The sequence below is a fragment of the Kogia breviceps genome, chromosome 13, assembly GCF_026419965.1.
Source record: "Kogia breviceps isolate mKogBre1 chromosome 13, mKogBre1 haplotype 1, whole genome shotgun sequence".
NCBI lineage: Eukaryota > Metazoa > Chordata > Mammalia > Artiodactyla > Physeteridae > Kogia > Kogia breviceps.
The window spans coordinates 71,155,223-71,182,880 of record NC_081322.1 but is presented as its reverse complement, the minus strand read 5'-3'; the positions used below and the strand labels follow the sequence as shown (position 1 = coordinate 71,182,880).

The 27,658-nt window shown below is 40.5% G+C and overlaps 2 protein-coding genes across 8 annotated transcripts in view; one reads left to right on the top strand and one right to left on the bottom strand.

Annotated features, from left to right (window-relative positions):
• PLAGL1 (PLAG1 like zinc finger 1) overlaps positions 1-2,656 on the top strand; it is a 68,505-nt gene extending 65,849 nt beyond the window's left edge. For all 7 annotated transcript variants that reach the window (XM_059083287.2, XM_067010931.1, XM_059083293.2 and 4 more), the window contains one exon: positions 302-2,656. In XM_059083287.2, the coding sequence (XP_058939270.1) occupies positions 302-1,541 (1,240 nt within the window). In that variant the 3' untranslated portion in view covers positions 1,542-2,656. The remainder of the gene's footprint in view (positions 1-301) is intronic.
• ZC2HC1B (zinc finger C2HC-type containing 1B) overlaps positions 1-27,658 on the bottom strand; it is a 41,397-nt gene that overhangs the window by 5,001 nt on the left and 8,738 nt on the right. The window contains exons 2-10 of the mRNA XM_059083197.2: positions 27,010-27,071; positions 24,587-24,706; positions 23,920-24,058; positions 15,119-15,258; positions 13,179-13,223; positions 11,690-11,795; positions 4,993-5,090; positions 4,426-4,541; positions 3,465-3,626 (exon numbers count right to left, since the gene is read on the bottom strand). Coding sequence (XP_058939180.2) covers positions 4,491-4,541; positions 4,993-5,090; positions 11,690-11,795; positions 13,179-13,223; positions 15,119-15,258; positions 23,920-24,049 — 570 coding nt within the window. The 5' untranslated portion in view covers positions 24,050-24,058; positions 24,587-24,706; positions 27,010-27,071 and the 3' untranslated portion in view covers positions 3,465-3,626; positions 4,426-4,490. The remainder of the gene's footprint in view (positions 1-3,464; positions 3,627-4,425; positions 4,542-4,992; positions 5,091-11,689; positions 11,796-13,178; positions 13,224-15,118; positions 15,259-23,919; positions 24,059-24,586; positions 24,707-27,009; positions 27,072-27,658) is intronic.

Below are 27,658 nucleotides of genomic sequence, written 5' to 3'. Positions count from 1 at the left end.
ATATCTTAAAATGCTTGCATACTTGTATTTGTTTAGAAATCTCTTTGTGTACATCAGGAAAATGTGTTCTCAAAGCATATTCTTTACAGGTGTGAAAACGGCATCACGTAGTACCTGGTTTTTTTTATAAGTTTATATGTAGAATCTGGAAAATACAGAAAAGTATTTTAAAACTAAAACACATAAACCACCACCTAGAGAAAAACGACTATCAACATTTTAATACTGTTGGTTTCTCTATGTTTCTAAAGCTCTTAAAATACACTTGGGTCTGTTGTGAGATTCTCCCTTCTGCTCCTAGGCACATGGCTACCCACTCGCCCCAGAAATCCCACCAGTGTGCTCATTGTGAGAAGACTTTCAACCGCAAAGACCACCTGAAAAACCACCTCCAGACGCACGACCCCAACAAAATGGCCTTTGGGTGCGAGGAGTGCGGGAAGAAGTACAACACCATGCTGGGCTACAAGAGGCACCTGGCCCTGCACGCGGCCAGCAGCGGCGACCTCACCTGCGGGGTCTGTGCCCTGGAGCTAGGGAGCACGGAGGTGCTGCTGGACCACCTCAAGGCCCACGCCGAAGAGAAGCCCCCGAGTGGAGCCAAGGAGAAGAAGCACCAGTGCGACCACTGCGAAAGGTGCTTCTACACCCGGAAAGACGTGCGGCGCCACCTGGTGGTCCACACAGGCTGCAAGGACTTCCTGTGTCAGTTCTGTGCCCAGAGGTTTGGGCGCAAAGACCACCTCACGCGACACACCAAGAAGACACACTCACAGGAGCTGATGAAAGAGAGTCTGCAGTCCGGAGACCTTCTGAACACCTTCCACTCCCTCTCTCCCCAGTTCCAGCTGAAGGCCGCCCCGCTGCCTCCTTTCCCTTTAGGGGCTCCTGCACAGAACGGGCTTGCAAGCGGCCTGCCGGCTGAGGTACACAGCCACACCCACGGCCCCTCGGAGCAAACCTCCCAGCCTGTGCCAGCGCTGCCAGAGCTCCTGGCCCCACTCCACCCCGTAGCATCCCCCAGCTCTCCTCCCCCACCCCTCCAGAATCACAAGTACAACACCAGTTCTACCTCATACTCCCCACTTGCAAGCCTGCCCCTCAAAGCGGATACTAAAGGATTTTGCAATACCAATTTGCTTGAGGACTTGCCTCTGCAAGAGCCTCAGTCACCTCACAAGCTCAACCCAGGTTTTGATCTGGCTAAGGGAGGTGCTGGTAAAGTCAACCTGCCCAAGGAGCTACCTGCAGACGCTGTGAACCTAACAATACCTGCCTCTTTGGACCTTTCCCCTCTGTTGGGCTTCTGGCAGCTGCCCCCTCCTGCTCCCCAGAATGCCTTTGGGAACAGCAGTCTCAGCCTGGGGCCCGGGGAGCCTCTGCCCCCCAGGTTAAGCTGTCTGGGGCAGCAGCAGCAGGAGCCCTCCCTGGCCATGAGCGCCATGAGCCTGGGCCAGCTCCCCCTGCCTCCCCTCCCCCACGTGTTCCCGGCTGGCACTGGTTCAGCTATCCTGCCTCATTTCCACCACGCGTTCAGATGACTGGTTTCAAAGCGCACCTTTCTTATTCTGGAAGATGTTTTAAGAAGCATTTTAAACAAGCATCAGTTATGATACAAGGAAAGAGTTGGAAAGCAGGACTGGAATATGGCTTATTCAGTGATGACTGGCTTGAGAGAAGAGAGTTCTCGAACTGCATGTATTGTGCCAATCTGTCCTGAGTATTCATGCTTTGTACCAAATTTAATAAGCAAGTATTCTTTAATGGAACTGCAACCATTGTCATAACCGACATCCATATGAGGGCTGCTATATATAGGTGTTTGTCAAATTGAACTTAATCGTAAGCCATGATCATAATAATGTTAACTAAATAACTTTATGTGGCACTGCCTAGTAAGGGAACTATGGAAAGGTTTGGATTTCTCCAAAATGGGAGAATTTTTAAAATAAGAAAATAACCTTTATATTGCATATTATGACTAGGCTGTGTATTTCTTTTCAGGGATTTTTCTACCTTCAGGGTTGGATGTAGTTTAGTTACTATTGCCATAGCCAACCTATAGTTTTACAGAAACAATTTCTTGTGGAATAATAGATGTCTCCATTTTAAAAAAGCATTTTAAATGTAGTTTGAATATTTTCCACAGGATGCTACAATGTGAGTTATCACTTCATTTATCTTAAAGACTAAACTGATTGTCAGTTACATCTGACAGAAAAAAAAAAAAAATCACTGTGTAACCAGGTTAAGCGGTAAAATAATCCAGGCGTCAGTCAAAAAAGGCATTTTACTGACTTTAATATTGATTATATTTTTAACAGGAATTTAAGAATATTACTGGAATTTAAAAAATATATATATATATATATATTAAACAAGAATTTCCTTTGCTCTGTCTGGCTTAAAATACTACTCTGCTTAAGTATTTTTAATCACCAATAAGTAAATGCATTTTAAAATTCATCATTTAAGTCAATATTAGTTTTATTCAAAAAAGATAACGTTTTACAATGTAACTATTATCTATCTCTTGAATTTGGTATCTAATGAGTTTTTAAAATATAAAACCTAACCTTTTTTTAAAGCTCCTTTGTCTTTTGTGTTTAGAGGCTTTCTATATGAAGATATATCTTACGTATAATAAACTCTACAAATTCTGCACGTGGCTTGATTAATTTTTATATACAACCACACCGCGGAACTATCCACACTGAGATAGAAAACAGTTCCAGCTCCTTGGCTGGCTCCCTCATGCCCCCTCCTGGCCATTACATCCCCTACAGAAACTACTATTCTGACCTCTAGTCAGCATCTATTAGAAACTAAACCTGCCGCCCCCTGACCCCCCCCTTTTTTTTTTTTGAGTAAAATAATTAATTATGATTTAAGGCAGGAGCTTATATGCTTCATTAAATTCACAGTGCTAAGAACTTATTCAGAAACATTCTGAATCCTTCCAGAATGCTATGTAATTTATTTCTGATATATAGGTCAGGATACTGGCTACTGAAGTTTTGGCTAGGCTACCATGATCCCGTTTTACAGTGGTGTTTACTATTAATTTCTAGTACAAACTAGAAATTATTTCATATTGGGATTTCTTCAGAAAATATTATGCCCCCATAATACTGTTTATTTTTGCTTGTTTTACCTCTAAATAGGGTGGGGGTGGGCAGAGAAAGGGAAACCTTGAGTTCGTTTGCCCACTAAAGCAGCATATTAGCCAAATGTGAGAACCGTGGTTCCCAGTCCTTAACAGTGGTGCTGGTGCGCGTGAAGGGCGGGAGGCCCTGTAGATAAGCTATACCTGGGGCTGCACTGCGGCATGTGTGGGACTGACATGGTGGGTCCTCAAACTACGGTTTCACTTGCAGGGAAGAAGTGAGACAGAGGGACACAGGTTACCGCGTCAGTAGGAATCTACTGCTCTGGGATGTCTCAGTTCCCAAATGCACTCTTACCTCTCCAAGGGAAGGCAGTCTCCCAGAGCAAGTGAACAGCGGTAGAGTGGCAGCTCCCCTCAGCTAACGCTTCTTCCCAAACTCCATTTACAGAAGCTTCCATAAATACTTTTATGTGGCTTACGAGTCTTCAGTCAATTCCAGAACACATACCTGATTTACCTGAGCATAAAACATAGCATTTAGTCCCCAAAATACAGATCGTAAGACTTTCAGATATTATGTTTGCTGTACCACAGGTGGGAGTAGGTCGGTATTCTAATTAGAAAAAAACGGCTTAATCCTAAATAAAATTCCCTGAGTTTAATAAAAGATTAAAAAATTCTTAGATTAAAAAGCAAGAGTTAAGTATAAATGACTCTACAAAAAGAGTTTACTAACCCTTAAGATGACCAAGAGAAAAAAAATAGTTGAGACACCACCACCCAACAGAGCTACATAAACCAATGGTGAAATGAACAGTTGACTTCCATGTTGGCCACAATAAATAAATGGCCTGAGGCCACTTAGAGCATCCTTTCCACAGGGTGGGAAGGTTACTGTAACCTCTTCCTTCCACTGTAGTGGTCCCTCCAGACCAACTGTGTACACTGGTGTACGTGAGACAATTCTACATGGTATACAGATGGACATTTAAAATAGGAGTGGTTACTAATTATAGTTTAATGTTCATTAGAAGCAAATAACATAGCTGACATTTCACAGCTATTACATAGGATAAAGCTAGATAAAGAACGATTTTCCTAGAAAGCAATAAAGTTAGTACACCGAAGACTATTTCACAAAAATTTCTAGTATCAAAGCAACATTTTCTTTAAAAGCTTATTAAATGTCTACTTAAAAAAAAAGCTTCAAGTGAATCTTTAAATCAAGCATTATCATACAGGTTGATGTGCTGTTTAATGATTTGGGGGGAAAATTTGGAAGGGAGTAGGTTAGAAAATTTGAAGCTAGTTTTTACTTGTTCTACATGATGTCTCAAGAGAAATCATGGGCATGTAAACAGATGCCTCCCCTTCCTTCCCCTTAGGTGGCTTTCCTGGGTACATAGCCATCCAGGACTTTTAGGGAGCCAGTCTGAAAGTAGAAAAGAAAAGGCATTAGAACTTCATTGTTTCCACATTGAGAACGTTAAGTAATATAGGCCTCTTTAAATTTTTAATTGTTTTAACAATTCACATATCAAAAAGTCTCCAACTTCATAGCAGTCCTATTCAGTGTAAATCTTAGGGAACTGTCCTTGTTTGGAAAAAGGGACAGGGCAGTAACCTTCCAGGTCAAAATGAAAAACCATTCCCCTTTCCTGTTAAATCCAAGAAACAAAAACAATGTCATTTCAAACTATATGTTTAACAAAAGAGTAAATATCAAGAACATACATTTTAGTAACACAAATCAGGATTTGCCCAAACTTCTCTTCGACTGGCCTGCTGTGGATTCATTCTCTTAAAGGCTCATTAACTGTCTTGCCCATTGGATGATCGGCAACACCTGGATTAGAGGTTAATTTTTTTTTTTTTTTTCTTACCTGGCCTCTAGGAGTTAATCTTTTTTTTTTTCTTTTTTTAGAAGATTTAGTAAATCCTTGTCTGAGTTTTGCTCCAGAAGCAGGGTCCACTGCTAATCCTTTGCAGAAGTAAACAGATTTGTTATTATGTAAAAGCAAACATTAGCAACAACAGAAAAAAGGAATGATTACGAAATCCTCACACTGGATTCAAAAATCTCTATTCTTCTTTTGTTTTGTTTAGTTTTGTGGCTATAGACAAGTTCTCAGTCCCCATCCTGGGCCAAATAATAAGGAAAACAGAAAGTGTCTCAGGAGGCTTCTCTCCTCTACCCCTAGGCCTTCACTTGCCCGCGGATGGGCCCTTTGGACCGCCACCTCAGTGGGCCACCATTCACACAAGCTGACCCGCAACACCCCTCCCCACTACTGCCCTGGCTTTCAAAATGTATCCTAATGTCTTCACAATTCTTTGCCTGCTTTCATGCTACGAAGGGTTTGATAAGCCTTATGGAAGCATGAGATGCCTTCCCTCCCAGGCGTCATGTACACAGTGATGGACTCAATCCCCAAACAGGACTCTTTTCCTTTGTGTCCAGTGGCACTGCCAGGTATGGAGATGTAGGAGTTTATGGATATAGGCATACCACACCATAGTCCGTTTTAAAGGACCACATGGTATGGGACGAGATTCTCAAGGAAATCATTAAAAAAAAAAAAAAAAAAAGATTTAGTGCTCTCTGTCCTAGAGGCCTCCTTTCTATCTAATCAGTGTTTTACGAAGGGGGACTAACCAAACAACCCAAGGAAATTGTGAATCAATGTCAAAGAACACAGGATAGAAAGAACTCAGTGTTCATGTTACCCAAAGATCTACAAGTTTTATTTTTTCCAAGGAATCAGCAACTGACCCTTCAAAACTCAGTACATTTGCTACGCAATTAGGTTAGGTAAGGAGGGGAGGCTAGTGCAGGGAAGATGCCTAACCTGACCAAATCCACGGGCTCCAGAAACCAAAGCAGAACCTACACCAACAAAACTTTATAGGCAATTCACTAAATATATGAAGCAATGCAGCTCTAGAACCCAGAACTACATTTTCACAGCGATCTTAGTCTCTCTGTATAAAGGTGCTGGAGAAGCTGCTGCCCAGAGGTACCTTCCCTGTAAATCTGTCACTTTTATATCAAAACCCTTGAGAAAATAGTCATGTAGATACTTGCTGACTAGGCTATAAACTCAGTTCCCATCTGAACATTAGAATCTTCGTGAGAATGAAGGAAGAGCCACACCTCTTTTCTAAAACAATTTCCTAACATATATCTACCAAATATATACCAAGTAATATATACTAGTATATAATATGTACTAAATAATGTAATATATAATAATATATAAATATGTTTATATAATTATCTCCTTAATCTTTATATTTTTTGACCCAGGTTTCCCATAGATAAAGATTTGCTTGGCTCTACCATTTCCTATTAAAAATTACTTGTGCAAGTTGCTTTTCCTCTCTGTGCTTTCCTCACAAGTAAACAAGGGATATGAATCATATGGCTACTCCCCTGTGTTACTTTGAGGATTAAATGAGGATTAATGAAGATAAATATATGAAGAGCTTAGAAGAGTGTACAATTAATTAAGCATGGGCTACTGTCCATGAAGAAGGGATATTCAGTACAGCAAAAAAGTAGAAACAACCTACCTATTCAAGTCAGGAAAACAGATAAACAATATTTGTGTGTGTGTGTGTGTGTGGTACGTGGGCCTCTCACTGTTGTGGCCTCTCCCGTTGTGGAGCACAGGCTCCGGACGCGCAGGCTCAGCAGCCACGGCTCACGGGCCCAGCCGCTCCGCGGCATGTGGGATCCTCCCGGACCGGGGCACGAACCCGCGTCCCCTGCATCGGCAGGCGGACTCTCAACCACTGCGCCACCAGGGAGGCCCTATACCATTTCTTTATACCATTTTCCAGTATCTTCTACAGTAAGCATTAATTTCTTACATGGCAATTAAAAAAAAATGCTCTTTCTCAAGAGACATTTTTGCAGACTAAAAGTGTCTAGAACCAAGAAGTTTCTAAGTCATCATCATAGTCTAACTGACACAGATGCACGTGCCTGGGGATGTGACACCAGCATCGGCGTTAATCACATGTAGTCTGGACGTCTCGCCAAGCCTGTACGGCCCTCCTTGCTCTAGTGCCAGCCTTCCATTCTAACTTTAACGCCAGTTCTTCTCTGTGCTTTGGCCAAATGGGCCATTTGTTTCCAGAGTATGTCCTCTGCATTCTTATTTCCATATCTTTGTTCATTGCTTCTGCAGCTTTTCTCTATTGGTCAAAATCTAGCTCATCCTGGGACTTCCCTGGTGGTGAAATGGATAAGACTCCGTGCTCCCATAAATGGATAAAGAAGATGTGGCATATATATATATACAATGGAATATTACTCAGCCATAAAAAGAAAGGAAATTGAGTTATTTGTAGTGAGGTGGATGGACCTAGAGTCTGTCATACAGAGTGAAGTAAGTCAGAAAGAGAAAAATACTGTATGCTAACACATATATATGGAATCTGCACAGGGAGATCAGCTCAGTGCTGTGTGACCACTTAGAGGGGTGGGATAGGGAGGGTGGGAGGGAGACGCAAGAGGAAGGAGATATGGGGATGTATGTAAATCTATAGCTGTTCACTTTGTTATAAGCAGAACCTAACACACCACTGTAAAGCAATTATACTCCAATAAAGATGTTAAAAAAAAAATGGTAAGAAAAAAAAAAAAAAAAACAGACTCTGTGCTCCCAATGCAGGGGGCCTGAGTTCAATCCCTGGTCAGGGAACTAGATCCCACATGCATGCCGCAACTAAGAGTTCACATGCCACACTAAGGAGCCCACATGCCTCACCTAAGGAGCCGGCGAGCCGCAACTAAGGAGCCTGCCTGCTGCAACTAAGGAGCTGGCAAGCCACAACTAAGGAGCCCACCTGCCGCAACTAGGACCCAGCACAACTAAATAAATTAAAAGCAAAACAAAACAAAGAAACTGAGGCTGAGTTTAAAAAAAAAATGTAGCTCATCCTGAAAGCTCATCCCAAATGCCTCTACTGAAGCTTCCTCTCTCTGTCACGTCCTCCATAAAGCCTCCTCAGCAAAGTTGATCTCTTGATTCCCTTAGTACTTTTATATCCCACTGTTAAATATTAGATATTAATAATTATTGACTGCCTCTCTCCCCCTAGACTTTTTGAAGAATCCATGGGTATAAGAAACAACCATACAAAATAACTATGTGCTGAGTGAATGAATCCTTTTGAGCATCCATGGCAGCTGTGTATCAGCTTCACGTAACGTCACATGTTCTCTTGAGCAGAGATTTTCCTGTACATACAAAAATTCTTAGAAGACTCTGGGATGGATAAGGATTGTGCCTGACACACATTTCCCCTGCCTGTGAATTCAGAACAAAATGTTATAAATGAGAGATTCTAAATGCTTGTTTTACTCGAGAGAGTGGAAGAATGATAGCCAGAGTTTTAGAGGGCTATCTACCAGCTCGATGAAGACAGTAAAGAATTTATGTGGAAGGCGGGTGACACCAAGTAGCCTGTCGACTGTCAATGTAGAAATAGCAAGACCAGCAACAATTTTTAAAAGACCCTCATATTACAAAGAGATTAATACTGACCAGAACAAAAACAATGGCCATCAGATGCGAATCTGATTCACACGAGGGCCTGCTTACATTAGCGAGAGGGACTCGGTGCTTTTCTCCAAGCCTTAAAGAGTTTTGAAAATTAACCTCCCCTCAGTAGACTTCTGCTTCCTCCCCAGAATGGCTCCGAATGAAATGTGCCTAATTTAAAGGCACACTAACCCTGACAATTTTAATTTTAAATGTAAACAGGTGAGGCCACAGGAAAGAATAGAAATTAAAGTGAAAAAGCATCTTAAGCCTGAAATAAAACAAAAAGCTACCTCTTAAAGCTAATTAACAGGACAATTCTATCATAGGCCAGTAATCTAAGTGAGTGATTATTGACTCAAGATACCCACTTTACTCCAACATATTTCATTCAGAAAGTATTTACTGAGCACTTCATAACCTCCGTGAACAATTCTAACAGCAAGGGATACAGCAGCACAATACAAAAGAGACCAAGCAGACATATCCCTGCCTTCTTGAAACTCACATCCTTTTTTCTGGGGGTTGGGGGACAAGAAGGAGATAAACAAACCTGTAATGAATATTAGATGATAACAAATGCCGTTCTGAAAAACTGCGAAGAGAATTATGGAGGCCTTGATCACTGCTAAATAGAGGTTGGGGGTGAGGCACACCGGGAAAAGGACACTCAGCAGAGAACTGGAGGGAGGGAGGGAGACAGCAGTGCAGATTAGTGAGGGAGGGTTTTGGTTTTCAGCAGAGGGGGCAGCCAGTGCAAAGGTCCTGAGCCAGGAGTGAGCAGGAACAACAGAGGCCGCTGGAGCTGGACTGAGAGGAAACAGTGGACCGCGAGGTCAGGTGGTGGCACAGAAGCTAGTGTGGGCCCTGCTGGACTCTGCCTTTTACTTAGCAACATCACAGTAGTTATAAACCACCGTTAACTAGTCAAGAACAAATATAATACTGTTTTGCTTCGATCTGCTGGCCTACTCCTCTGTTTCCTAGTGTATCAGAATGGTGTCTTTGTAGCGTCCCGCTTAATGCCACATACTGGGACACGGGACTGCTAAGCCCTAATTCAGGACCTTTCCACTGGTGCCCTGCTGCTGCTTTAAAGGAATTACTTAGTTCACAGAAGGAAACTTCCCCGATTTTCAACACTACGCCTGCCCCCCCCAACCCTCAGTCTCTTTCCATGTTTGCTAGAGTGGGGAATGAAAGTCCTGGACTCCGAGGCTGTACTCAGATTGGGCTTGGCACACTGTCAGCGTTGTCTAATCCCGATGAATTAAGAAACAGTCCCTCTTGGCAAATAAGCTTCAACCTCAAAATCAAAAGGATGCTTTTCACTGGGAGGGAAGCATTATAATGTATGTGTTGAAAAAATAAGAAAAGAAGCTATAGTAGAAAGAAATTGCCTTTTCTGAAGGACACTAATTGTTACACTTTAGAAAAAAGCTTATTAGTGGAAAGAACACATATATAATTTGAATTATTTTTTTTCTAAGTGAAAACCAAAACCTACCCCATTGTTAAGTTTTTACAGATCAGGAAAAAACTAATGATTTGAGTTTAGATGGCTGTGGGGAAATGTTTTAAATATCAATTCAATTTTTAAGCCCGTGATAAGCAACTCATGAAGAATTTAAAAACTAATGATAAAAATTTCTAGCGCTATTATTACTTTGACTGTGAAATTGGCACTTCTTATTCTGGTTCTGATAATACCTTCAAAATAAGACTTGTGGCCAGACGGGCCAATATGACCATGAATTAATTCACACTCCGCCTTCATAGTACATGCTGATCATAAAGAAGAGTGCACAGCACTACTGACGCAGCTCAATGAAGAGAGAAAGCACAGAAGATATCGAATCCAGCTCTGCCGTTTACCAGGTGTGTGCCTTAACTGAGCCTCCGTTTCCCTTTCCATAGATTAAAACATTTGGAGGATGATTGAGAAGATCAAATGAAATGGGTCAAGCATATAGTAAGTACCATAATGGTGGTCATACCTTTAAACTACTTTGAAGAAATTATTTCATTCTCGGAAGGAAATTCTTCCCTTTTTTTCTTTTTTTTCCAGCCTTACTGAGATCTAATTGAATATAATGTATAAGTTTAAGGTGTACAATATGATGATTGATACATGGATATATTGCAAAATGATTACCACAGTAAGATTAGTTAATACACCCATCACCTCACATAGTTACTTTTGTGTGTGTGTGGTGAGAACATTTAGGATCCACTCTTTTAGCAGTTTGTAAGTATATAATACAGTATTGTTAACTAGAGGCACCATGCTGTACTTTAGGTCCCCAGAACTTATTCATCTTACTACTGGAAGTTTGTACCCTTTGACCAACATCTCCCCATTTCTCCCACCCTACCCTCCACCCATGGCAACCACCACTCTATTATCTGTTTCTACGAGTTTAACTTTTTACGGTTCCACACGTAAGTGAGGGCACACGGTATTTGCCCTCCTTCTCTCTGACTTATTTCACTTAGCATAGTGCCCTCCAGGTTTAGCCATGTTGTCGAAAATGGAAGGATCTCCTTTTCTTTTTATTGCCGAATAATATATACCCCATCTTTATCCATTCATCCATCGACGGCCACGTCAGTTGTTTCTATATCTTGGCTATTTGAAAAATGCTGTAATGAACATGGGAGTGTGGATATCTCTCTGAGGCAGTGATTTCATTTTCTTCCCTTATTTTCAACACAAAACCTGGCACACTGCCATCTCCTGTCCTTAATCTCTTTTTAATTTTACCAGACCAGAGAACACTGGTTCTAGACCCCGCTGTTGTAATCAGATCTGACTTTGTACATGGTCAGAGTTGTCTAATCCTGGTAAATTAGGAAATATCCTTTCTTGGCAAATAAGTTTTAGCCTCAAACAAACCCACATATCTTTATATCCCAGAGCAACTCTGGCTGTCATAGCTTTTGCTGACTGCCAGCAAATCCCACAAGCCAACAGTGGCCCCCTCTGACCCTGTCACTCGATCTAGCTGAGATGCTCACTCCAACTCACCTGGCCTGGCCGGGACCACGCGGGCCTCCAGGGCCCTGCTCTGCGGCAGAGCCCCCACGGCACTGGTGACGGTCGTTCCTTTCTTTGGACTCATCTGAGCCCTACCCTACAGAGAGACAGAGACAGAGAGACAGAGGGCGAGGGGGCAGAGGGGAGGAGTTCTGTAACCTCAGGTAGCACACAGGATGTAAAGCTGTCTCCCCCTCACCAGCAGCAGGATGGAGTCATGTCTGGGACCTGCGACACCCAGGGGAGGGGGACACACACCCCCTGCACCTTAGTAGCCTCATTCCTGTCCTCCCTGCTGGGGCTCAAAACCATGTCTGGGTTTTAGAGCTTTCATTCCATAATCAAGCCCTTGGTGGAGTGGTGATATGTTAATCCTGTAAAATTAGTTGTATGGAGACATAAGAAATCACTTAATGTCAATAAGGATAATTATGGAACGTTTTAGTTTTTCATTGCACTTGAAGACGATTTTGTTTTGAAACACATGAACAGAGAAGAAAAGCAGACACTGGCAGGCAGCAAGTGTTTTAAACATGGAATCCCAGCGTCTCCATGCCACTCCCCTCCCTCTGAGCAGCAGGGGCAGAACAGCCACATGGGTAACAGAAGAAGGACCAAAAGGTTCCTTGGGAGCTCCTTGTACGCTCCTTTCTACCTCGCTGCTGATCCCTCAACACCCCCACGGCAGCTCCGGTACAAAGAGAACCTGCCCCTCCAAGTGAGAACCCTCACTCGGGCAAGGACAGCTAGGAGGCTACAGCAGGCAGCTCATCCCCAGCCAGACAAAGAAAGCTATTTTCAGAGGCCCATACTGGTCTCTTTTGGTTAAGGGTATAACACATTTTTATACTTGATTATGTTTAAAATAGAAACACATTTCAGCTGTGCTGTGAACAGCCCTTCAAAACTGAAACAACACCTCCCTTTTTGTTCTCCTTCTGAATAAGCTCCACTATTAGGCAGGGCCCCAGAGTGGTGAAGCTGGCATAAGGGAAACAGCGCTGCTGTTCAAATACACTCTACAGCGAGTTTACTCAGAAAACAAGCAATTTTTCTTCTGTGTTCCCAATCACCACTTAGCTCTGGGAAACAAGGAGAGGAATGGGGCCAAGTCACTGGCTGCGCTCAGGACAGCCAGCTGGCCTTCTTCAGGAGTATAAAGCACTTCCGCCCGCTGCTCTGCCTCTGCTCCCCTGGGGCCTGCTGACGCCCACTAACTTTGTGGACTGGTTAGAAGAATCATTCAAAGAAACACAATACACCCTCTACTGCTTTAGGAAGTACAGGTAGAGCCGTCCTTTTTCCAGAACTAAGTTGAAATCAAGCCCAATTGTGGTGCCTATCCCGCTATAGGAAGAGACCATGAGAGAGGGGAAGGAGGGCGGAGCAATGTGCGGAGAGGAAAAGACCAGGGCCCCCTGTGTGCAAGGCACTGTACTCGTATTACCTATAATCCGCCCAACAGCTCGGCGAGACACACCTCAAAGTGAGCCTCGAAGAATTTAAGTAACTTCTCCAAGTTTACCTGTAGATAAAATAAAACAAAGTCAAACCCTGACTACGGACTGAAAAATCTGGGCTCTTTCTATATTGCACCGCTTCCCATGACATTTCAGGTGTAAAGATTGAAACTCTACAACTATATTTATCATAACCACCTTGCCTGCCCCACCGACACACCTATCTCCTGCCTCCTGTGCTTCTTTATCTACATGTGTGGTATTACCTGTCAGGCTCTGGAGCTAAAAACCTTTTTGCCAACCCTGATCCTCTTTTACCTTATATTCAATCAGCTTCTCCATCCCAACAATTATTTCTTAAATCTACCCGCTCTTCCACACACATACACCCCATTAGTCCTCTTACTCTGAGCCCTCATTTTCTTTTCCTGTTGTTGTGGCTTCTAACTGGTCTCTCGCCAAACCATCTTGAACACTAACTGCAAGGGTGATCTTTCTAAAAAACCAATTCCATGTCACTCCAATCTGCACTATGAGACCAGTCTACACTGCATATAGAATGACACGAGGCCAGTGATGCGGGATGGTTGGACAGAAAAGCTGAGAAGGTCAGTCTGCAGGGAGAAGAGAAAGCAGCAGCAGAGTAGGAAGAAGAGATAAGATGGAAAGATGGACAGGAGGACTTCCTGGGTGCCAGGGAACTTTCAATTCCTGCTTCCACGCCCTCAGGCTGGCTGGCCTCAGATTTAGGCCACCTATGTACTTAATCGCCTTTTTCCTCCTCTGAGCCAGCGTGGCTTAAAGCCCTTGTGGCTCTGACGCTCACCTTGACTGCCCCATCCCGTCACTCAGCCACAGGCACTCTAGGCTTTGCTCCACATGGTGGGCTCCTCAGGCCACGAGCTGGACACTTCGTGCACAATGTCCTTCCCAATTTCAAATCTAGACTGGTAAACCCATTTGCTATTTTGCAGAAAGCAGCCGCTCCTCTTTGAAGCCTTTGCTGAATCACAAGTGGCCTCTGCCTCCATCTCGCTCCTGGTATAAACCAACCACTACACCTTCCTACTGCACTGTTTCCAAGGCCACCTCCTCCTCCGAATCACAAATCCTTGGTCACAAAGCACTTGGCACAGTGGCTGCTTCGGCATAGATATTCAGCAACTGTCTAGTATACGCTGAGCTAGAGCTCAGGTCCATAGTCCGTGGGGTATGCTATCGTTAGAGAGGGTCCCATCCCTATTAGATATTGGGTATCATGGAAATCTTTCTAAACATGCTTCATACTGTTAAGTATTCACAACAATTTAATCTCTTCTTGGTATCTAAGCCATGTTTGTGAAACTAATGGTTTTCATAGTATGCTGTAAGCTATGTCCCCGGCACCTTTGATGTGTATGGGGCTGACTGCTCTCCCCAGTGCTGTTTTTATAAATCTATTGTCTTCCTGGTCCAGTGTTACTTTACTTATTTGTACCTGTTTATAACAGCTGTTTTATCCATTTACTTTAAATTGCTGACTGTGGCTTTGAATAGGGTGAAGAACCCTCTCCACAGAGCAAACACATGACCTGTAGAACAAGGCCTCCTTGTGACGGCTTCCCCCACTTAGGCCCCTTTCACCTCAGGTTCAAGAGTCTGTGTGAGGTGGTTGAGGTTGATAACCACCACTGGTTAGAATTTTACCATAATACTACAGAAGCACTACTTACACATCTAAGTCTTCAACCTAAGAAGCTTCAAACACCATAAAAATTTTTTTCTACAACACCCAGAGGTGCTGTTAGCTGGAAAGCATCCCTCAAAAAGAAGCCAAGTCCCATGAAGATGAGTGACAGTAATTGGCCATCTTGATCCTTACACTTCTCAGGATGGGTAATTTAGGTTCCCTAGCAAATTCTACCTGCTTTCCCTAGGCATGTAAGGGCACACGAGCCAGCACTTGGGGAGAGATATTCACCTGTGCCCTGGATGCCAATTTGGCTGCTGTCTGGGCTGGATCAAAGACTCGGCGAGAAGACTGATCCTTGCAGAAATTAATGTGTCGATTGGCTGCGGTTTCATTAACTCTCCTCGTACAATATGGACACTCAATATAATCTGAATGTAAAGATAACAACAAAAAGGCAATTAACATTTCAAAAACAACTCTGGAAGGGACTATATGAAATGAAGTAAATAGAATATGAACTCTGCTCCAACATGAAAGAGAGGTAGCAAACTCTGGTTTGAGACAGGCTTATTCCAGAGGGGGAGACGTGCAAGGGCTCAAATAAAGGACAAGGTGGGGTAAATTTTTTCTACCTATGCACTTATTTCAGTTAAGAGTGTTCCCTTAAAATGTTTACATGCTATGTTGTTTTTTTAGAAAATAGATTAATTATATATACTTAGGAACTTCCCAATTAAATGAATCATTTAGTGAATGATTATGTAAAGAAAGGAGTCCTAGAATCACAGAATATTGATATTGATGACTGAAGGGCACAGAAGATTCAAAAGCCCCAGTTGTGGTACCGAGTGGGACACAAGTTTATACAAAAGTTATGGAGCTACAGAGGGAGTAGGATGTTTCAAAATGTGGGTTTGGGGGATGGGATTTGAAACCAATGTCACACTCCTTCTGCAGTGGCTAGATTTTCCCACTGAACTCCTAAGTGAGAAGGCAGTTAATACGCTCAGAAAGGGGGTTAGGAAAAGGGAGCAGGTGAGGGTTCAAAAACAGAAAAGGGAAGAGCTTCCAGCGTTAGAACCTCTCTGGCAGCCCTTGGGGCACGGGGTCCTCTGAGGTTCTGGGGAATACCCACTGGTCTCAATTTGTCTGATTTGCAATTACTAGACAGTGGGAGAAAGGAGAAGTGAGAAAGATCCAAGGTCTTCTCAGAACGTGGCAATGCTCACATGTTCCAGAGCCAGGTTGGAGCCTCCTCCTCCAAAGTAAGGGGGACCATGGGGGCTGTGTTGCTTTGTTTTGCTTTAGGCGCCTGGAAGGGATGACAAAGTGGATATGTGCGACGCAAGAGAATAACTACCTCTCTCTCCCCAGGAAGGACCTGAGACGGCACCACCTTAAACTCTGTATGGAAGTTTGGTTTAGTATAGAGTCAAAATTCCTACATGTGTGAATGGGTATTTAAGGCAGTGATGTCTTCAAAGCCAAGAGTTTTTTGAAGACATCTTTTAAAGCAGTTTGGGGAGTTTTCTACTTGAACAAATAATTTCCTAAAATGAATACTCGTAAAATGAAAGCATTGGAATATGTAAGAAACTGGAATGAAAGAAACTGTTAGCACTTGACCTAACATTTTATTGCACACTCTGGAAGGCATTACTTCATCATTAATTCCACACTTACTGAACACATATTATGCTCCAAGCAACTTGGGGATACAATGTCTCTGTAATCAAGGACTAAGCATTCTAATACAGAAACAAAATTTTCCCATGGTGACAAATTCCTTGAACAAAATGAAATAGGACAAAATAAAATAGAACAAAATAAAATAAAATAGAAATGGTGAAGGCTCAGCAGCCTGCCTGACTGGTTTTGAGCCTGAGCTCTTCACCTACTATGTGTGTGAACTCGGGCACGTTTCTGAACCTCCTTAAGCTTCAATTTCCCCAGTACCTACGTATCACCTGTATCGCTGAGCTGTTATGAAAGGTGACTACAATAATCCACAGCAGGGCCTGGTACAGTGGGTGGGTAGAACATGCTGTAACTAAACGGAAACAGGCCCAGCCAGGTTGTGTCCCAACTATCAAACAGGAAAGAAACTGCTTATGAAAAGTAAAATAGGAAGTGCCATCATCAGGCAGAACTCATTTACGATGGTGTAGAAAAAGACCTGGAACCGGGTTCGTGGTTCAGGGGTTATTTCTTTAGTTCTACCAGCTGAAAAGTCAAGGCTTGTATCAGAAATGCTGCTGCCATAAACCAGACTCAGTCTGGGCGAAGACAGTGATTAGGGCAGTGACTGTGTTGCTTCCTTAAGGCCACTTGTTCATTCACTCACCGTCTTTCTGTGTGCTTGGCACTGTGTGCCGCCATGGAGGAAACCAAGTTGAAGTGCAGTATTTCCCTGCTGACAAAGATCTTAGAGACGGCTAGAGGCCTAGGTAAAGAAGCAGACAATCACCACTCCGGGGACTAAGCTTTGCAAGGAGGAAGCACTAGGTCCTCCAGGAGTCCACAGGAGGAACAGGAAGCCCAGGCTTAAGGAGCAGAGGAAGAGAACGTCAAATATACCGAGAATGCAAAAACTCTTTTCTTGCAACAATAATTTGAACACAGCACGACTGAGCTACACGTTCGACCCGTCTCAATCTGAGTCACCTCTTCCTCTATCAATAATGATGTCATAAAAATCACTATGTGCTATTTATTTCAACTGATAATGATTTATAACTAACTAATTAATTATTTTTTTGCCACACCAGGCAGAATGCGGGATCCTAGTTCCCTGACCAGGGATAGAACTTGTGCCCCTGCAGTGGAAGCTTGGAGTCTTAACCACTGGACCACCAGGGGATTCCTGATAACGATTTTTTTTTTTTTTTTTCCCCTGTACGCGGGCCTCTCACTGCTGTGGCCTCTCCCGTTGCGGAGCACAGATGTGGACGCGCAGGCTCAGCGGCCATGGTTCACGGGGCCCAGCAGCTCCGCGGCATGTGGGATCCTCCCGGACCAGGGCACGAACCCGTGTCCCCTGCATCGGCAGGCGGACTCTCAACCACTGCGCCACCAGGGAAGCCCCTGATAATGATTTTTAATGTCTTACTCTATATCTCATAAAAGATTAAAGTAGAAAAACAAGCATCATTTAAAAATGCAAGCACTTTGTTGAGTACCCACGTCTACATAGCCCTGTGAAACGTGGACCAAATCTCCCAGGACCACTTGAAATCCCAATTGTAAATATTCTATATCACTGCCCTCATAAACTGTCACATAATCCTGGAAAGTTGAATGATTGGCAAACTTACTTAAGTCAGTAAGAATTAGAATAAATATATGCACGTCACAAAAACTGAGCCATGAAATAAGGAATCAGACTGGAAAAAAAATGGAAATTACTTGCAAACTCATACATACTAGGCCATATGATTAATAACACTAGTAATATCTGTATAAATTTTCTAAGTATTTAAGCTGGAGAATATATGGGCTAATATAAAATCCCTGCACAATTAAAATAACTGAATAGTAATGAAAATGTGCTATTGGAGGTAATCATTTTTCTTGTTGCATAAAATTATAAGGGCATAGGGAAGAATTTAATTATAAAACTATTTTAGCATAAAAATGTAAAGGGCAGAAAGTACACTTGATGAGGCCTTACAAAGGGAATTATTTATTTTAAAGAAACAATAATCCCCACATTTTAAATCCAATGTGGAAATTAGCGAAATTCACACAGCAGACCATCTGACATGGTTTCACTATTCAACTAAAGAACTAGAAGGTAGCCATCAACCCTGCAGCTTCTGCTATTAAAATGGAAGTAGTTCTCATAAAAGATGCTTTTATTATACAATGCTTGTTGCCAAAGTATTATCAAAATCACAGTCATAGATCTTTCTATGGAACATCTTAAGACAACACATGATTTCAAGTTAATTTTCATAAGCACCTAGCAAAACTGAAGCAATTAAGAGTATTTTCTGGTACTGAAGTTTGGATGATTTATTTTATGGATGATTTTTACAGTATTACACTTTGGTTTTGTTTGTTTGTTTGACTTTTTATTTTATTTATTTATTTTTTGGCTGCAACACTTGGCTTGCGGGATCTTAGTTCCCCAACTACGGACAGAACCCACACCCACAGCAGTTTAAGTGTGCAGTCCTAACCACTGGACCACCAGAGAATTCCCTTTTTATACTTTTTAGAATGAACTTTGAGGAATAATTTACGTGCATTAAAATGCACCTATTTTAAGCGTACAGTTTGAAAAGTTTTGACAAATACATACATTTGTGTAACCATCCCAATTAAAATATAAAACAAGTCTATTACCTCCAAAAGTTCCTTCATGCCCCTTTTCAGTCAATAATTCCCCCAAACCCAGACTCAAGCAATCAAAGATCTATTTTCCTGTCACTAAAGATAAGTTTTACCTCTTCTATATCTTACTACAAGACAGCATCCATGTGTGCTGCATGTATAGTTGCACTTTCGTCTTACTGTTCAGTTGTAGTCCATTTTGTAAATATTCCACAGTTTGTTTATCCATCCACTTGTTGATGGTCATGTTCAGTTTATGCTACTTAAATGGAGCTGCTATAAACATTAATATGTAGGTCTTTTTTAAGGATATGTTTTCCATTTTTTGCACAAACAGCTAGGAGTGGAATCACTGTATAGGTAAGTGTATGTTTAATTTAAGAAAATACCAAAGTGGCTGTACTATTTTAGACTCCCAGCAGCAGCAGTGTATGAGTGTTCCAGTTGTTCCATATCTTAACCATCACTTGTATTGTCGGTTTTTTTATTTTAGCCATTCAAGTGGGTGTGTAGTGGTATCTCACTGTGGTTTTAATTTACATTTCCCTGATGAAAATGATGTTGAGTATCTTTTCACATGCTTATTGACCATTATTTTGTGATGTTCTGTTCAAATACATCTCTTGCCTTTTCCTTATTGGGTTGTTGTCTTATTATTGAGTTATAAGAGTTCTTTATATATTCTTGACATTTGACTTTCATCAGATACATATATTATAAATATTTTCTTATCCTGTACCTTACCTTTGCATTCTCCTAATGGTGTCTCTCAAAACTATGTTTTTAATTTTGGTGAAGCCCAATTTATCAACTTCCTTTTTAAAAACCTGTTGCTGCATTTTGTGTCCTGCTTAAAAAATCTTTGCTGACTCTTAGATCAAAGATGTTTGGTTTTTCTAGAAATCTTATAGTTATAGCACTTCACAGGTCAATTATTCATTTTGAATTAATTTTTGTGTATAGTATAAGACTATCCTTTCCCATGTTGAATTACTTCTGTTAAAAATCAACTGCCCATAGATTGGGGGGAGATCTATATTTAGATTCTCTTTTCTGTTCAACTGATAGACTAATACCAAATTTTCATGATTATTGTAACATTATAGTAAGTCTTGACATCAGGTAGTGTAAGTCCTCCAATTTTATTCTTTTTTCAAAACTATCCTGGCTATTCAAGATCCTTTGAATTTCTGTGTAATTTCAGAATCAGCTAGTCAATTCCTACTTGGCAAAGAAAACTTGCAGGGATCTTCACTGGAATTACATTGAGTCCATAAATCAATCTGGGGAGAACTGACATCATAACACAATGCATGAGTCTTCCAAACCATGAAAATGGTAAATCTCTCCATCTATTTTAGTCCTCTTTAATTTCTCTAAGCATTGTGTTGTGGTTTTCATTTTAAAAGTCTTACACATATTTTGTTAAATATATGCCTAAGTATTTCACGTTTTTTACATGACTGTAATGGCATTTTTCATTTCATTTTTTCAATTGTTTATGCCTAGTATATAGAAATATAATTCACTTGTGTATATTGACCTTATAACCTGAAAGTTTGTTAAATGAACTTTTGATTTCAGTAGCTTTTTTTGTAGTTTCCAAAGATTTTCTACATTTACTCATTCATGATCATGTTGTCTGTGAATAAGGATAGTTTTACTTCTTCCTCTCTAACCTTTAAATTTATGTGTATGTAGTATGTGTGTATAAAATATATACACACATATACACACCTTGGTGTGCGTTCCTTTGAGGCAACCGTGTGCTGAGGCAGGAGCAGCTGTCCCTTAGGGAGGGTATAGCCTCTCTAGGCCCACCTGGCTCACCTCATTTTGTCACCTGCCTGGCTTGCTTATTTGTGTCTTTATATTTAAGGTGTGTTTCTTGCGGAAAGCATATAATTGGACCTTGCTTTATTATTCAGTTTGACAATCTCTGCATTTTATCCTAAGTGTTTAGGTCATTTATATGCAATTGTCCATATAGTTAGGTTTAAATCTATCATCTTGCTATTTGTTTTTATCCTACCAGGTCTTTGTTCCTTTTTTCCTCTTTTCCTGTCTTTTTTTAGATTGAATTTTTTTCCCATTTTATCTCCAGTCTATGTATTATCTTATTAGCTATACATCAATATTTTCGAATGTTTACTCTAGGGCTTATTAATAGGGATCTTTATGATATAATACTCTACCTTCAAACAATGCTATACCTATTCATGTATACCGTAAGAACCTTTCAACAATATACATTCATTTTCTTCACTCAACCATATCCTATTATTTTCATACATATCACTTCCAAATGTTATAATACCCATAATATGTTATTACTTACACTTGAAAAAGTCATTTATAACCTTCAGCTAACATTATACTCAATAGAAAGCAAGACAAGGATGTCTGCTTTCACCAATGCTATTTAACACGGTATTGGAAGTTCTAGACTGAAGGTTTAGACACAAAAAATAAAAAGCATACAAATAGGAGAGGAATAGGTAAAATTATCTCTGTTCACAAATGACATAATCAAATATGTGGAAAACCCTAAAGATTCCACACCAGAAACCAACTGTTAGAGCTAATAAGCAAAATTCAGCAAAACTGCAGGACAAAATCAACTCACAAAAATTGCCTGTACGTCTATACACTAACAATCTGAAAAGAAAGTCAACAATTCCATTTACAATAACATCAAAAGAATAAAATACTTAGAAATAAATTTAACCAAAGAGGCAAGACTCATACACTGAAAACTACAAAGCACTGATGCAAGAAATTAAAGAGGACGTAAATGAATGGAAAGACATTCCATGTTCACGGATTGGAAGACAATATTGTTAAGATGACAAATACACCCAAAGTGATGTACAGATTTAATGCAATCCCTATCAAAACTCAATGGCATTTTCAGAAATAGAAAAAAAAAAAACCCATCCTAAAAATTCATATGGAATCTCAAAGTTTCTAAATAGCCAAAATAATCTTAAAAGACTCTCCACTTCCTGATTTCAAAACATACTACAAAGCTATAGTAATCAAAACAATGTGGTACTGGTGTAAGGACAAACATATAGAAAAATGGAATAGAATAAAGAGCCTAGAAATAAGCCTTCAAATATATAGTCAATTGACTTTTGATAAGAGTGCCAAGACCTTTCAATGGGGAAGACACAGTCTTTTCAACAAATAGTGCTGAGAAAGGTACCACATGTAGAACTAGATATCCAACTTCCAATGATCTTACTTTATACCACATTCAAAAATTACCTGGATCAAAGATCTAAATATAAGAGCTAAAACTGTAAAAACTGTTAGAATAAAAAACACAGGGGAGGGCTTCCCTGGTGGCACAGTGGTTGAGAGTCCGCCTGCCGATGCGGGAGATGCGGGTTCGTGCCCCGATCTGGGAGGACCCCGCATGCCGTGGGGCGGCTGGGCCCATGAGCCATGGCCGCTGAGCCTGCGCATCCAGAGCCTGTGCTCCACAACGGGAGAGGGCACAGTGGTGAGAGGCCCACGTACCGCAAAAAAAAAAAACCCAAAAAAAACACAGGGGAAAGACTTCAAGATACTGGAGTATTTAACATCAAAAGCTAGGCAACAAACAAATAGGTAAATTGGACTTCATCAAATTACTTTTGGGCATCAAATGTACCATCAGGAGAGTGAAAAGACAGTCCACAGAATGAGAGAAAATATCTGAAAATCCTATACCTGATAAGGGATTCATGTTAACATTAATCTAATCATGCCTCTGGACCTAATTTCTAATTTACAGAAAGATGGGATGGAGAAACATGTTAAACGTTAATATGACTTAAAAAGCAGACAAATCCAGAATATGAGACATTCTAAAAGATAAGTGGCCTGGCAGGGGTGTTGTGCAGGATTAAAAGGGACTAAAGAGACAACAAAAGACAATGCATGAACCTTGACTGAATCCTGGTTTGTGGCTGAGTGGTGAGGACAGAGCTTCAAAAGACATTCTTAAGATAATTGGGAAAATATGACATTATATATTTAGTGTGATAATAGTATTGTGGTTATACAGAAAAATGTACTTTAAAACAGCATGGTGAAATAGTTATGGGTAAAGTGTTATGATGTTTAAAACTTACTTTTAAATATTTAAAAGTATTTACTTTTAAATATTTAAAACTTCCTCACAAAAAAAAAAGAGAGATAAAAAATATGACAGTAATGTCCAAATTGTCAAATTTAAGTGGAAGGTATATGAGTGATCATTGTACTATTCCTTCCTCTTTTCTGTATATATGAAAATGTTCAAAATAAAAAGCTTAGGGTAAAAAAGTTGTGGGCCACTAACTGTACAACTTGAAATGGTTAAAATGGTGATTTTATATTTTATATTTTTATCTCAAAAAATTAAAAGAGCTGTGGGTATTTGATGCTATGGAGCTATTATAGAACTGCTTAAACTGCTCTGCCCAGCTCTGTTCTCATAAACCAGGATGTGAAGGGCATCCCCTGGAGTTCTGTAATGCCATGACATTGGGTACAGTGGTGCACTCACGTTGCGGTAGAGTTAGAAGGAAATACAGAATCTTTATGCAGAATTGAAAAAAATAGGATAATATAAATTTTATGATAAATTTACTTTTATATAATTTAATTACTATTGTTAATTTTAGAGTTTATAGGAGGAAGGCATAATGACTAGGCCCAAAATCAAGCATAGCCTCAACTGGTTAAGAGTAAAATGTCAAAAGCAAACCAAACTGGCCACACACCTAGGTTGATGGACGGAGCGGGTGGAGGTGGGAGAGGCCGGCCTTCTTTAATGGCTAGTGTACACTGCTTTGCCGATCGAATCGCATTAATGAAGTCTTCATGTTGTTGTCTCCAGTTAGATTTTCTCATGGGTTGAGGCTATAAAAAAAATAAAACGTATACTAACCTAGACTATATATCTCACCATTATAATTTTTTTTAAAGCTAGGATTTGAATTTACAAGAAACAGAATTGTGAAATTTGGAGAAAAAAGAGAATTTGTTTTCCAAAAGTACCAAAAGAGGTTTGGAAAATACAGTAATAAAATTTGCAAGTCACAATAGTGAGGGAAAACACAAAATAACAATCAGAAAAACAAAGAAATTATAATACTTTAAAGGAAGACTTAAATGTAAGATTAAAAGTGACTGTCTTCCAAGTTAATTGCTGGATTTAATGCTACTCTAATGAAAATATAAACGAGATTTTTTTGCCACATCTGGAAAGTATCTGAAATACATTTGGAAATCTAAGTGAGCATGATTAAAAAGAAAACAGTAAAGGTGGATTACACTTACATGACATTACACTGCATTATCAAGCAAAAATGAAACCAGAGAGCCAGAAAGAGGCTTTAATGTACTGAAGGAGATAATCAAGAACAGCAAGGAAAATATCAATAGTACCTTGGATTGAGGAGCCTTCCACACAGTGGGAATGTCACTGCCCTGTAATCTTTGTTTTAAGGAATTGAAAGGTTTATGCTTTTTCTTGAACAGTTTTCTACATATTGGTCCATGCCTTTCCTAGAAAAGAAGGAGTGGGGATTAAAATTTTTAACACGTACAATCACAAAGTTCGTAATGCCTCAGTGTACTCAAGCAGCCCCTGCTGCAGTGACTGGGTTGCACCTTCAGAGCCAAGTTCATTCTCTAACTCTCAAATCACAGCAGAGCAAATCCATCTGGCTCTCTTCACCCATGTTACACATAACGAGATATTGTGTTTGGGCAAGGTCAATAAAAGGCCTCTTCAGCTAAAGAAACTTACTTAAAATTTGGTCTTACATATTTAACTCTATCACTTGGGCTCAATGAATAGTTCCAAGCATTAAATAATTTTGAAAAGGCAAACTTTCTAGTTTAAGTTGAAATAAATTATTTCTGATATTCGGCTAGGTACTCACTGAAGCCAAGGAACTTTTCTTATTTCTTCTATTCTGTTTCCTGCCTTCACTGCTCTTAAATTCCAAAGCAAGTCATCCAGGAATTGAGTCCCAATAACCTTAACATTGTTTTCCCATCATTTTGAAGGAACTCTTTGCATACAGCAAGGGGAAACTTAGCTTCTTACCAGTGGAACCTTCTCAGAAAAACTCTTCTTACCACTCAACATTTCAAAATTGAGTTTAGCTGGGTTACTTTTCTACACACAGCAAATCAAACCACTTAACTACTGAAAAGGAGTGGAGAGGTTTCAAAGAAATATTTGAGAACATCTGCAAGAAACAACTGGGACAACCATACTACGAAAGAAAAATACACCAATTCCATTTAAGTTATGAAGACATTTTCCCTTAGTGTGTCCAAACATTTCACATTCATGAAGTCATTTATTTTAGAGCAAATCTAAGCTTATAATATTAAATTTTAAAATATTACAATACTTATAAGACAATCGGCAGAGAAAACTAAGACAATCGGCAGAGAAAACTACTCCAGGCAGTAGACCTCTAAGTACTCAGCATTTCTGGTACAAAAACCAGGGAGCCAGCACACAGAGCTTTGCCTGTGTACCACTTTTATGAAGTCTGCACTGCAACACTATGGGATTATGCCAGGATCTTTGCCTTCCACTCCTAAGTCCTCTTCCTTGGTGGTCATGTAACTCATAACAGCTATCACTTAGACAGTTGCTTTGTCCAGACCTAAAAAATACAGGCTCCATGAAAATCACTGCACCTGGCTACGAACAAGCCATACCATTTTAAACGGAAGGGGAGAGAGAGAGCAGACCACTTGATCAAATGCTCTTTGTAGCCTAGAAATGGGTCAATGAAGTAAAACTCAAGAGGACCTAAGCATACTTGGCATTTAGTGATCCCTCTTCAAACAGTACCTTCTAGGTCTCAAATCCATTCTCATGGGGTGCAGTCCTGGGTTAGCAAAGGCAGCTCCCTAGTGGATTGTTGGGCCACAACAGGCCCTGTGAGCTCCCCTTCCAGATCCAGCAAACTCTAGCTGTGGTTAACTAGAACAGATATTTCACTTTTAAATTCCCCAGAGAAATAAAACCTACAACCTCATTTGGTAGTCTTTTGCCCCAAATGTAGTCAGGTTTAGAGTCCAAATTCTTTAAGTTCAAAACAAGTCTCTTTGACCTGAATGTCCCAACTAACAGTTCACTGTCATCTTAGACTTTTGTTTTAAATCGTTTTTCCTGGGAACTCCTTCATAATATGGGGGGGCCTACTACCTGTTTGTTTCCCTAATTTTGAAATAAATCAAGCTTTTATTCAACTTTATAGGCATCAATCCGGGGACTTGACATGCAGTTAGCTTGAATCTAATTAACAATTAGGTCCTGGAACAAGCCTTACATCCATTTTGTTCAAATTACATAAAACCCCTGAAACTAGAGAGTTCTGTCTTTATACGTGGCAAAGCAGGAAACAGAGGGAGGTTAAAGGACTTGTCAGAATTAGTGACAAATTTGAGGCTAAAAGCCAAGTTTCCAGATGCTCCAAATTCAATGTTCATTCCTCTTGACTAGCTAATTTCCCTGGTGCTTTGGCCTTAAAATTTGAATTTTTGATGCTTATAGAAAAGGCGAAAGAGCCAAAATCTCTCAAGAGACAATCAGCTGTGCCAAGATACTTTCATCTGGCTTCCTTTTAGTAAGAGGACCATGTTTAATAAGTTCCCTTTTGAATGGGGCAGCCCTGATCTGCTTAAGTGTCCTCTGGGCCTGCCAGCCATAGGTTATGTACTTTTCTCCCCTAGCTTTCCCTTCACATCTGTCTTTAATCTTTGCCACTGTGGCCTCCTCACTGACTTGACAGTTCATTTAACTCCAATGAAACACATCTACAAAATGTCTTTATGTTTACCAGAACATCTGCTGCAAAGCGTCTTCCACAGACTTCACAGGGAAATAATTCCTGATTGCCATCTGTATAGGATCCAAGAGCACATTATGTTAATTTCACGGAATTGCCTGCCCTAGAAGAAATGATTAACTGGAGGAGACCTCAATAGCTTGATATCCTCTCTTTTCCCCTCTCCAACTACTTCCTTCTATTAGGAAGATCCTTTGTAAAACTCACCCGTTTTCTTCTCCTAACCTAGACTTCTCACTTCACTGAACAGATAAATTCCATGCTTCAGGCAACCAGAGTATAATTATTTAATATTTAATATATTCTTAAACTAGCTGCCTGACAGCTTAGCTTTAGACGTAAGTACGAAGTTGATACCCTAGCATGAAGTCATAAATACTCCAATGGTAACATCTTTAAGACTGCTACTAGAATGTAAGGTCATGTATGTGCTAAATGAAGGCATGCCATTTTATCATGGACAGTATGAAAAGGGTTGCCTAGTCGTTGAATTTAAGATAAATTTTCCTGAGAATGGCTCTCTCTCCTGATAAATCTCTTTGCTGGGAAAACTCCTATCTGAGAGGAAGGAAGCAGAAGAGGATGAAATGGACCAAGTAGAATTGGTGGGCTTTGCTCCAAATCAGGAAAGACAGAGCCC